This window comes from Panulirus ornatus, chromosome 16, assembly GCF_036320965.1.
Source record: "Panulirus ornatus isolate Po-2019 chromosome 16, ASM3632096v1, whole genome shotgun sequence".
NCBI classification, from domain to species: Eukaryota; Metazoa; Arthropoda; class Malacostraca; order Decapoda; family Palinuridae; genus Panulirus; species Panulirus ornatus.
Window position 1 is genome coordinate 14,599,582 of NC_092239.1, and position 11,238 is coordinate 14,610,819.

At 43.4% G+C, this 11,238-nt stretch overlaps 1 protein-coding gene across 3 annotated transcripts in view; it reads right to left on the reverse strand.

The window, feature by feature from the left end:
* Window positions 1-11,238, reverse strand: part of LOC139754165 (uncharacterized) — a 249,555-nt gene that overhangs the window by 6,944 nt on the left and 231,373 nt on the right. For all 3 annotated transcript variants that reach the window (XM_071671337.1, XM_071671336.1, XM_071671335.1), the window contains exon 5: window positions 8,876-9,067. In XM_071671337.1, the coding sequence (XP_071527438.1) occupies window positions 8,876-9,067 (192 nt within the window). The remainder of the gene's footprint in view (window positions 1-8,875; window positions 9,068-11,238) is intronic.

Here is an 11,238-nt window from a genome sequence, read left to right on the forward strand (position 1 = left end):
ACCTATAGCCTGCCTGCCTACCTACCTACGTACCTCCCCGGCCACCAGGAGAGATTGTTCATCTCCCTCCGTCGCCAGTGTCAGCCATCCGGCGGAAGACGTAACGGTGGTTAGGGCGAAAGGATGATCAACGCGGCTTATGTTAGTAGCAATGGTTGCCTGTTTGTTGCTCTGTGTGTGTGTGTGTGTGGCGCCGGGTCGACAGCTTTCGTTCGGTCGACTGAAAGCGACGCGTCGCGGAGTTGAAGTGGCCAACAGTTCTTGAAGCGATGCCTGCCGACCACTTCCAACCCCTCCCTCCTCCTCCTCCAAGCACGGTGCGGTGAACTGACGACAAACATGTTTTATGTAACCTTCAAGCAACGTGAGTTTCCCGAAGGAAATAGATGGAGAGGACTATGAATGAATGAACAAACACACGGGACATGTGGCGGTATTTTGATCGCGTGACCGTCACAAGAACACAAGAGCGTCATTTACCGAGTTGCCGAAGTGGCTGTGACTGCATGACGAGCGATGCCTCCCTCCCGGGTGGCTGGAGTTGCTTGTGATCAACGGTGTCTCTGTTACTGACTATTCTAATCTTCCATACAGAAAGCAGAAGACTCATCAACAGTCTTGATGTCGCGTATTTTAGTCATTACAACGTCATCGGGATAAGTTGTTGAGTCATGAAATTAACTACTCAATCCCAAAATAATATTTTATTCTTTTTTATAACCTCCACTGCACCGGAGAGTGTTTTTGGAACACGCCATCTTTAGGACAGAAAAAGAAAATTATACCAAATTACCATTAATAACCGCTGAGATACCCACACTAATGCCTATGCTAAATAGATATTATGTGTTCCACTTGGGTGTGACCACCTGAAAAATATTATAATTTTATGTGTAGAATATATCACGTTTATCCACTTTCGTATATCATCGTTAAGGCGAGAGGGAAGACGCCCAATTGCTCAGGGTCAGTTGGCTGGGGATGAAGCAACCAAGAAGAGACGAGTGTTTGGGTCGCTGGAGATACTTGGTGAGGAGTTTCTGTATAGTGTCCCTGTGGAGGTGTGGTTATGAAGAGCAGAGTGATATATCGATGAAAATAAAACGGAAGTAGGTGGATGGTTAGACCAATGGGCTTGATCAAACGTTAAGTTGTGCAATGTAGTACAATTCTTCCCCTTGGAATCATGTAATTTACGTATTTGTAACTGTCTGTTTGTAGCGTACGAGGAGTCAGTTCTACACTCGTGGCGTCCCCATCTCTTGAACTTTCTGTATCAAATAACTTACATTTAAGTGTGGTGTCTACATTTACCATCTCGTAGCTCAGTTTCTTCCGTTCGTCCAAGACTCTTACATTATACAACTACTTCTTTACATCTTTTCGAACAATTTTCTTGCTTAATTTCATTTAAGGTCTTTGGTTGTTCTATCCTTGTATCTTTCGAATTGTTAGCTATCTATATCATCAAGCTAGATTAAAAACTTTTTAGTAAGGCTGTGATGAGGTCACCCCTCACTCTTCTCTTTTCCATAATGGGCATATTCCAGCATATCATTTTGTTGCCTTCCTTTGAATCTTCTCTATTGCAGTAGTTCTTTGTGCTTTTTTGACTGCATTGACCAAACTTGAGTAGCATATTCTAATTTTGGCCTAAAGGAGATGAACAGCTTATTAGATACTTTCTTATTCAGACACTTGAATGCCAATCTAATATTTTTCTCCTTCACTACTCTCGTAAGGAAGGACTCTTGGTGACAAGTTAAGAGATGATGTCGACTCCAAAAATCATCTCAAATTCCTGGAGCTTATTTCCTGTTAGATGATATACATATTGAATCTCATCAACCACGTGTTGTCAGACAAACTTCCGAGTTAGTGTTCGTAGGTCCCTTATAAGTTGAAGCAATCCTTCTCGTGTTTTACTTCGGTAATGGCCTTACCATCAGCCGCAAAACACGACACTGCAGCTTGTGACCTCGATGCATTTAGAGAAGGCTTCACTAATGTGCATTCTGCGTTCCCTTCCACTAAGATTACCTTCTATGCAGTGAGGGATTCGGCGTCTTTACCAGTATTCTATGTGGTACTGTGTCAAATGCTCTGTGGCAGTCCAGATTCAGACTATCCTTCCATTCTTTAGCCCCAACTGAGCTCACTCTCTCTTAGAAGTATAAGAAGGACGTATGTGCATGTATATGCTGTTAGACTTGATGATCCGTTGGTATCATATACATATGTGCGTCGTTGGATTTGATGGCTATCAACAGCCAAGAGGTCATTGATGCCATATTCCGTACCATACGAGGAAAACATGGGTATAAACATTTTGTTTCTACATAGCAAGGTAATTTGAGCGTGTCTCACGTACCGTTGACCTTGCAACACTCGCGCTGTGATGATGGAAGGGAACTTCCACGGAGAGCATAATGTTTGCTGATGTGACATGATTATTTTCTTTTACATGAAAGAGTTGTAGCGTCAGTGTCTTTTAAAGATACTGAATATGACAACGTTATAACTTATGATATACTGAGTACCTATATTCATACATAGTTTTTCGTAGGAAGTATAAGTTACTCAACCACACAGAACTAGCAAATTTTGGGTACATTATACATGACAGCTAGAGGCTCGTGGTGAGCAAATGAAGCCATTGTTCGTCTGTTCCTGACCTTACATGACTGGCCGGGGTACCCGCGACACAAGCGTAAGAAATTAAACATGAGCCAATGATCTCAGACTCATGCGTTTAGGTGGCGAGGAAATACAGATATAATATTTGAGCCAATGATTGTAGATATATAAAACCGAGTCTAAATACAAGTCTGCCTTCTGAAGTGCAGGAGAGAAATGTTTAGAATATTAATGAAAGAAATCTGAACCGAGAGGTTGGCTCCTTCCCAGCGTATGGGCAGAAGATGAGCGTTGCAAGGGTTTGCCTCGCTCAAGTGTGGCCAAGATATGTTGTTGGTCAAATGTGTGAGGTGTTATCACAAGAGAGATCGGGGGAGGACTCTGACCTAGCCATGAGTTTAATCTCAAGGGAAGCAATGTACTTTTTAATCGACTATAACAACTCGGGAGGGCGTTGTTTTTGTTGCCTCAAACGTATGACGTGACTTCTCTGTTTATCTCTCCCATGACTGCTATGGCCAGCAAGCATTATATGACGAGCAAGCATTACGTTGCCAACATGGCCAGCAAACATTACGTTGCCAACATGGCCAACAAACATTACGTTGCCAACATGGCCAGCAAACATTACGTTGCCAACATGGCCAGCAAACATAACGTTGCCAACATGGCCAACAAACGTTACGTTGCCAACATGGCCAACAAACATTACGTTGCCAACATGGCCAACAAACAATACGTTGTCAACATGGCCAGCAAACATAACGTTGCCAACATGGCCAGCAAACATACCTCTGTGAAGATATAAGACGCAATCTCATCACATGAGAAAAAACTCTGAGTGTTGCACAGAGTTCCTACGCCATACAGATGAACGATGGCAGCCAGGTATTGTGTGCCCATCTTACTTACATACTCTGACGAAAATACCTCACCAAGAGGAGAGCAGGTCTTGGAGGGTGAGAGAGACAATAAGAAACGCCTGAGAAAATTGGAAATATTACTTTTCCCAGCCATATTCCCAACCCCCTTCCGACTTGTGCAAGTCCATATCGCATAGACGAAGTCGTCCGTATGACTGAAAATACCCTAAAATGGTTCTCCTGTTTTCTGATGTCATACTGGCCGTTTACCGTTGTGTTTTTCCCTAAGGAAAAAAAACTAAAAGTGTGGTGTCCCTTTGGCATTTGGTATTATTTCCAGGATGGAAATGGCTGTTTCCAAAATGTCCTCACGGCATTAACCGCATCATGACGTACGTATACGTGTTGCATACTTGCTCACGGAGGGAGACGCGTGTCTATTACTCATTACGTAAGGTGCGTATTAACACTTGGTCACGCTCGTGGTTAGGTTATGAAATGGGAGAGAAAATGTGGTGTACAGTTTTGATAAGTGTGAGATTGTTAGGGTGAAGTCTCCTGCTTATTTCCGTCGAATGATGACGTAGTACAGATGTACGGTTAATACAGGACAATACGATCTGTACCTAAATACAAACCAAGTGTTTTCCAGGATAAAGAATTTGGAAATTTATGGAATAATGATTACAGATTTACGTTTTTCGAGACGATTTATGACGGACTGGAGTCGTTCAGATTCGAATGCTACAAACGTAAGCAGTTTAGATTTGACTTCGTTTAACGTCTCGTATTAAACCCGAAGCTTAGTTAAGGTTTTGATACATCCCAATGTTTATAGTCAAGAAAATCATAACTTTAACTGATGTTGTTACGTCGGTTTTTTATTTCTTTTTGTGTGACTGGTAATGCTTTATGAGTGAGGGGACGAGCAGGTAAGAGGAGGTGACCAAGAAAGGTTGAAGTGAAAGATACTTTGAGTAGTCGGGCATGAACATGCTGGAGGATGCGAGCCGTGCACGGGATGGACTGAATTGGAGTAATCTGGTACACAAAGGACAACGTGCTGTCAATGGGCCGAACCAGAGATTCACGAAATGGTCTGTGTGGCTTGGATGTGGGTAGGGGGGCTCTGCTTTCTTTGATACATGACATCAAGCGAGTGATGCGCATTTCTTCGTCTCTTCTCGGCGCTATCGCGAGAAGGCTTATATATATATATATATATATATATATATATATATATATATATATATATATATATATATATATAAGACTAAATTCATAAGAAAATGGCATTAATAATGTAATAAGTCCAAATCAAAATCCTAATTAATATAAAAATCTTGTTAAAGCTTCGCCTTTTTCTTCGCTGCGGTGACAATTTTCTTTTCATGGATGTAATAAAGTAAGGAAATTCATTCATTAATTAGCGCAAATAAACTAATGACCGGAAGGTATTGGCATACGGTGTCGCAATTACTGGTAGTGCCGACACTCGTCCTTCTAGAGAATTTAAAACACCAGAAAAAAAAAAAAAAAAGAACCGGGATTCAAACGCAGAGGAATGGGTCATTAACTTAGCCCTTGGACTTATCTTTGATGCATGTCGAAGCGTAAGTTAATATTCATGTATTACTCCCCAGCACAGCAACACGTTGAAACATATTTTCCCTCTACAGTTAGCTGGATGATACAGATGAATTCCATTCAGCTTCACACTAGACGGGAATAGACTGAATGACCTATGGCAGGTCATAGAGGGCCTGGCATGACTTCGCTTTGTTTAAATACCCAAGGTTGGTTATTTGGGCTCCTGGCCTATCGTCTGCTAGGGTCATTACGGCGGTCAACTCTAAGTCCTAACTAACAATCGAAAACCCCCAACCACACACTCACTACATACATGACCCTTGACCGAAGTCGAATGTGTAAAGACTGACTTGGTCAAGCCTGGCACGAACTCATCTTGATGGTGGGTCATTATCGGTGTTTTAGCACTGGTACAGGTCGGGTGTGTCTTCTTAGCATGCCGCCATCACTAACAAAGGTCGGCTCATTCGTTAGACTGAGTGTATTGGTTTTACTAGGTGGAAGTGTGTGTGTGTGTGTGTGTGTGTGTGTGTGTGTGTGTGTGTGTGTGTGTGTTGTTTGGTGTATTTGGGCACTGGTCCTATGAACAACCAGGGTCATTATGGCCGTCAAGACCAAGTTATGACCTGAATAATCATCAGGTGTTCAAGAAATTTCTAAGGCCACAAATACTCTACGTGTACGTGTCGTCATTGCCTACGAGGGAGTGACCCATTGAAATCAACTATCATGTGAACAACAGGTAATGGTTGATAACGGCGAACTACCTTCCTAAAAAGTACCAAATTATTGATAAAAAATCGTGACTGTGATCTATACGTACTAGGAGATATCTTAAAAGATATATCCTTCACAGAGACTACACATCGCCACTCTCTCTCCCAATACACTGGAGTGGTGGTGGTGACCTTGCCTACACGGTGAGGGACGAGAGGAACGATGCCGACCCGACCTCCATTAATTTCTGTCTCCCCAGCAGGACACGGACAATTGTGTCTCATATTCCCAGCCACTCTTGGGGTGCTTGAAGGCCATTGCTTGAATCAGCCACTATCTCTCTGGTGTATCACCATCTCTCTGGCGTATCACCATCTCTCTGGTGTATCACCATCTCTCTGGCGTATCACCATCTCTCTGGTGTATCACCATCTCTCTGGTGTATCACCATCTCTCTGGCGTATCACCATCTCTCTGGTGTATCACCATCTCTCTGGTGTATCACCATCTCTCTGGTGTATCACCATCTCTCTGGTGTATCACCATCTCTCTGGTGTATCACCATCTCTCTGGCGTATCACCATCTCTCTGGTGTATCACCATCTCTCTGGTGTATCACCATCTCTCTGGTGTATCACCATTCGTCACGCCTAGTCTCACTAGTTATACCAGTCATCCTGGTGCGGCGGAGGGATGATGATGCCTCGCTCGGCATGTCTTCATGTCTTTCTTTTAAGGTTTCTGTCCCTCATCGTCCACTTGAGGACCAACTTTCTCCTGGTCCCCACCCCTCTGACGGAACGTCAAGGTCGGTTCTGTTAATCTGAACTCGGCCAGAATCGAGCCACTGCAGTTGACCTTATCAAGGTGTGTACGATTCTGTTGGCTGCCATTAATCCACGCTGGAAAACCCAATGTTCACAGAGCTAGCGAGGCATAAAGGCGATCTTCTCGCGATGCTTTTAATGCGACCATCCGTTATATCGTTCTCTGTTTCCCGGATGTGAATATGTATACGAACTTTGTGCGACGAGAAAAACTGGGTTCCTGGAACTCCAAGGCTGCGCTCCAGTCAGAAGCAGAGAAATGACAGAATCCATTAGAAGGAGAAGAGAGAAGTTCATCGACAACCCCGGACATATTTTCTTCCTTGGACAGTGATGCAGCCTCACTGAAGATGACTTTTCACTCGTGGTCTAACAACAGGCAGGCGGAGTCTGGTATAATGTGAGGAATAGGAGATATTTAAGGAAGCAGTGTTGGCATGTGCGAGAGGTGCATGTAGCATGCGTAAAGGTGGGAGGCGTACAGATTAGAAAGGGGTAGTGAGTGGTGGGATGAATAAGTGAAGTTGCCATTGAAAGAAAAGAGAGAAATATATGGGCGGTACTTACAGAGAAAGAGTGCAGATGACTAGGAGATGTATAAGAGAAAACGGCAAAAGGTCAAGAAAAAGGTGCAGAGGGTTAAGATTGAGGTCATATGAGAATTGGGGTGAGTGAGTATCAGTTAACTCTATGGAGAACATGATGTTTTGGAAGGAGGTTAAAAGTGTGCGAAAAAGAAAGAGAACGAGTCGAAACATCAGTGAAGGGAGCAAATGGGAAAGTGGTCACAGGAAGTGATGAAGCGAGTATTTTGAGGGACTGGATCGTTGAACGTGTTTGATGACGTCGTGGCAGATGTAGGGCGTTTGGGGTCGGGTTGGTATGCGAAGTGAGGGTATCATGGAGAATGGTTTGATGAAAAGAGAAGAAGTGGTGAAGCCTTGCGTAAGATAAGATGTGACAATGCGGTTGGAATAGATGGTATTGCAGCTAAGTTTCTTAAAAAAAAAAAAAAAAAAGAGGAGGGTGGGTATGAGTGTGATGTTGATTGGTTAGTTAGGATTTCAGTATATGTATGGATCGTGATGAGGTGCCTGAGGACTGGTGGAATGCATTTATAGTGCGACTGTTGAAAAGGGGAAGAGGGATAAAGGCGAGTGTATAGTCACCTTTGGCGAGTCTGTGTCATTGGAAGTACAACTTACTCTGAAGGAAACCATTATTCCGTTGTTTTTAACACACACACACACACACACACACACACACTCATATGTATTCACATTTTTTTCACTATCAATCCGTCTTCTATGTCTGTATTCCATGAGTTTACTCAGACATCACTATATTACAAAAGTGATGTCATTCATTAACCAGTTTGTCTGTTTACACAAAGTAGTCACATTCCACTCATATGTTGTAAAGATGAACCGAGTTCTTTGTGGAATTTCATTTCGTCTCTGTTTTAGAGGAAAGGAAAAATGGATATGACAAAGACCATAAGGATGATACGAATAAACGGAACGATTAGATATTCTGGATGAATCGAATCGGTTACCCAGTGAGAGCCACTAAGCCGGAATCTTTAATCCCCACAGCGACCTACATCTGGATATATATATACACATTTCCACATATTACACATCAAGTTGTCAGCTTTAACCATATTATTTTCACTTTTACAAAAGATTATCCTATTTTTTTTAGCTTGAATTTTAAAAGATGTAATGGATGTAAACCGCTGGGACAATATGGAAATATGAATGTCGGGTATCTTGGATCGATGCCGTGGACTCTGGCAGAGAGATCCTAGCTGGTGTTGTAAGACTCTGTGGACCAGAGAGATCCTAGCTAGTGTTGTTGTAAGACTCGCAATGACTACATCTGATGGAAGAAAACTAATACACTTATTTTAGGAACATTGGCCGTTATTTATCCTGCTCCAGTGTATGAGATAAAGAGATCGATGAATATTTAATGTACGATAAATGTATGTATGTGTGTGTGTCTGTATTTTATTGGATTAAATGGCTATATCAATCTTTATCGTCATTAAGGCAGAGCCTGTATCTCACGCCATACAAGCAAAGACATGATTTTTTCGTACAAGATTTTTTACCATAAATAAGAGCTCTTTCGAAAAACTGCTATTCATAATAACCACAAATTACACTATAGAGAAAAAAGACTTCATTAATGGATCATCTTTACCGATAAACGTCATTAAAACAATGGAAATCTTACTTGTCTAGAGTGTTCCAGATCCTGTTTGTTCCCCAGTAAGGTGATTGGCGGGCAGGGCAGGTGTGGGCGGAGCTTGAATATGGCGTGGAGCAGCTGATTGGCCGTGAGGAAGGTGTGTCGGTCGGCAACGCTATAAACCACCAAGTAACAATCGCACTGACAGATCTCCAACGTCGGCAGTGCGTCGTCTCCCTAGGGGTAAATGTACACGTGAATTTCTTAATCCTGGGAATCATAAGTGCCCTGCGGATGATGCCAGAGCTCTGTATGTGTCCTGCGGATGATGCCAGAGCCCTGTATGTGTCCTGCGGATGATGCCAGAGCCCTGTATGTGTCCTGCGGATGATGCCAGAGCCCTGTATGTGTCCTGCGGATGATGCCAGAGCCCTGTATGTGTCCTGCGGATGATGCCAGAGCCCTGTATGTGTCCTGCGGATGATGCCAGAGCCCTGTATGTGTCCTGCGGATGATGCCAGAGCCATGTATGTGTCCTGGGGATGATACAGAGCCTTGTATGTGTCCTGGGGATGATACAGAGCCTTGTATGTGTCCTGGGGATGATAGAGATTTGTATGTGTCTTAGGAATGATACAAAGCCTTTGTATGTGTCCTGGGATGGTACAGAGCCTTGTATGTGTCCTGGGATGATACAGAGCCATGTATGTGTCCTGGGGATGATACAGAGCCTTGTATGTGTCTTGGGAAGGATACGGAGCCTTGTATGTGTCCTGGGGATGATACAAAGCCTTGTATATGTCCTGGGAAGGATACAGAGCCTTTGTATGTGTCCTGGGGATGATACAGCCTTTGTATGTGTCCTGGGGATGATACAGAGCCATGTATGTGTCCTGGGGATGATACAGAGCCATGTATGTGTCCTGGAGATGATACAGAGCCTTGTATGTGTCCTGGGGATGATACACCCTTTGTATGTGTCCTGGGGATGATATAGCCTTCTATGTGTCCTGGGGTGATACAGAGCCTTGTATGTGTCCTGGGATGATACAGAGCCTTGAATGTGTCTATGTGTCATGGGATGTTACAGAGCCTTGTATGTGTCCTGGAATGATATAGAGCCTTGTATGTGTCCTGGGGTGATACAGAGCCTTTGCATGTGTCCTGGGATGATGATAGAGCCTGATAAGTATGTGTCTATGAGATGATATTGTGTCCTGAGAATGATGATAAAGGATTTCTGTACATGTCCTTATAAGGATGATAAAGCCCTTTGCGCTTCTAAGGCAGTAATGAAGCACTGTGAGTGTTCTAGAATATAAGAGTCTTGTATGTGTCCTGCAGTAATGAAGGACTGTGAGTGTTCTAGAATATAAGAGTCTTGTATGTGTCCTGCAGTAATGAAGCACTGTGAGTGTTCTGAAATATAAGAGTCTTGTATGTGTCCTGGAGTGATACCAGAGAAATGTATATATGTCCAGTCCTTCGTATGATAATGGTCTCGTATATGTTGTAGGCATGATAACAGAGCCTCATATGTATCCTTGGCTATGAATTAGTGCCATATATGTATCCTCAGGATAATACTAGATCCTTATGTGTATCCGAGGAATGACACTGGAGCATTATATGTATCTTAGGGATGACACTAGAGCCTTATGTATAATAAGGATGATAATTTAGTGTATGTGTCCTGGGTATTGTACTGAGCCTTATATCTTCCATAGTGATGATACCAGAACCTTATATACGTGTCTCAGAGGCGGATGCAAATGCTTCTCTTACTATTCCTTGTTGTGAAATAATCTCGTTCATTCTCAGCGTTGCATTCAGCAGGTTATAACAACTCTACGTGTGCTCCTGTATGTTGTGATCTGGTATGATGGTCTTCCTTGTATTGAGGTAATTAGTCTTTCTCAGGACTGGAAGTGTGTGACTGATAGTTGTGACCACTGTTTATGTTATGGGGAGAAAGGTTGTTGGCTCCCCAGCTCCTGCCCCACACTGGTACTGTTGGCTCCCCAGCTCCTGCCCCACACTGGTACTGTTGGCTCCCCAGCTCCTGCCCCACACTGGTACTGTTGGCTCCCCAGCTCCTGCCCCACACTGGTACTGTTGGCTCCCCAGCTCCTGCCCCACACTGGTACTGTTGGCTCCCCAGCTCCTGCCCCACATTGGTCCTGTTGGCCATACTTTTATATTGTCCACACCCATCCCCGGCGTTCATCCTTCCCATTGGGGCTGGTCGATAAATGTGTACTGGTTTAGGTTGGTGTGTGTGTGTGTGTGTGTTTATATATACAATGGAATAAATGCATGGTAAGTATATTCAATGTTAAGAGATAGGCCAACACGATTACCAAACCCTTTCTCTGTAAGACACTAATAGTACTCACACACACCAGCCC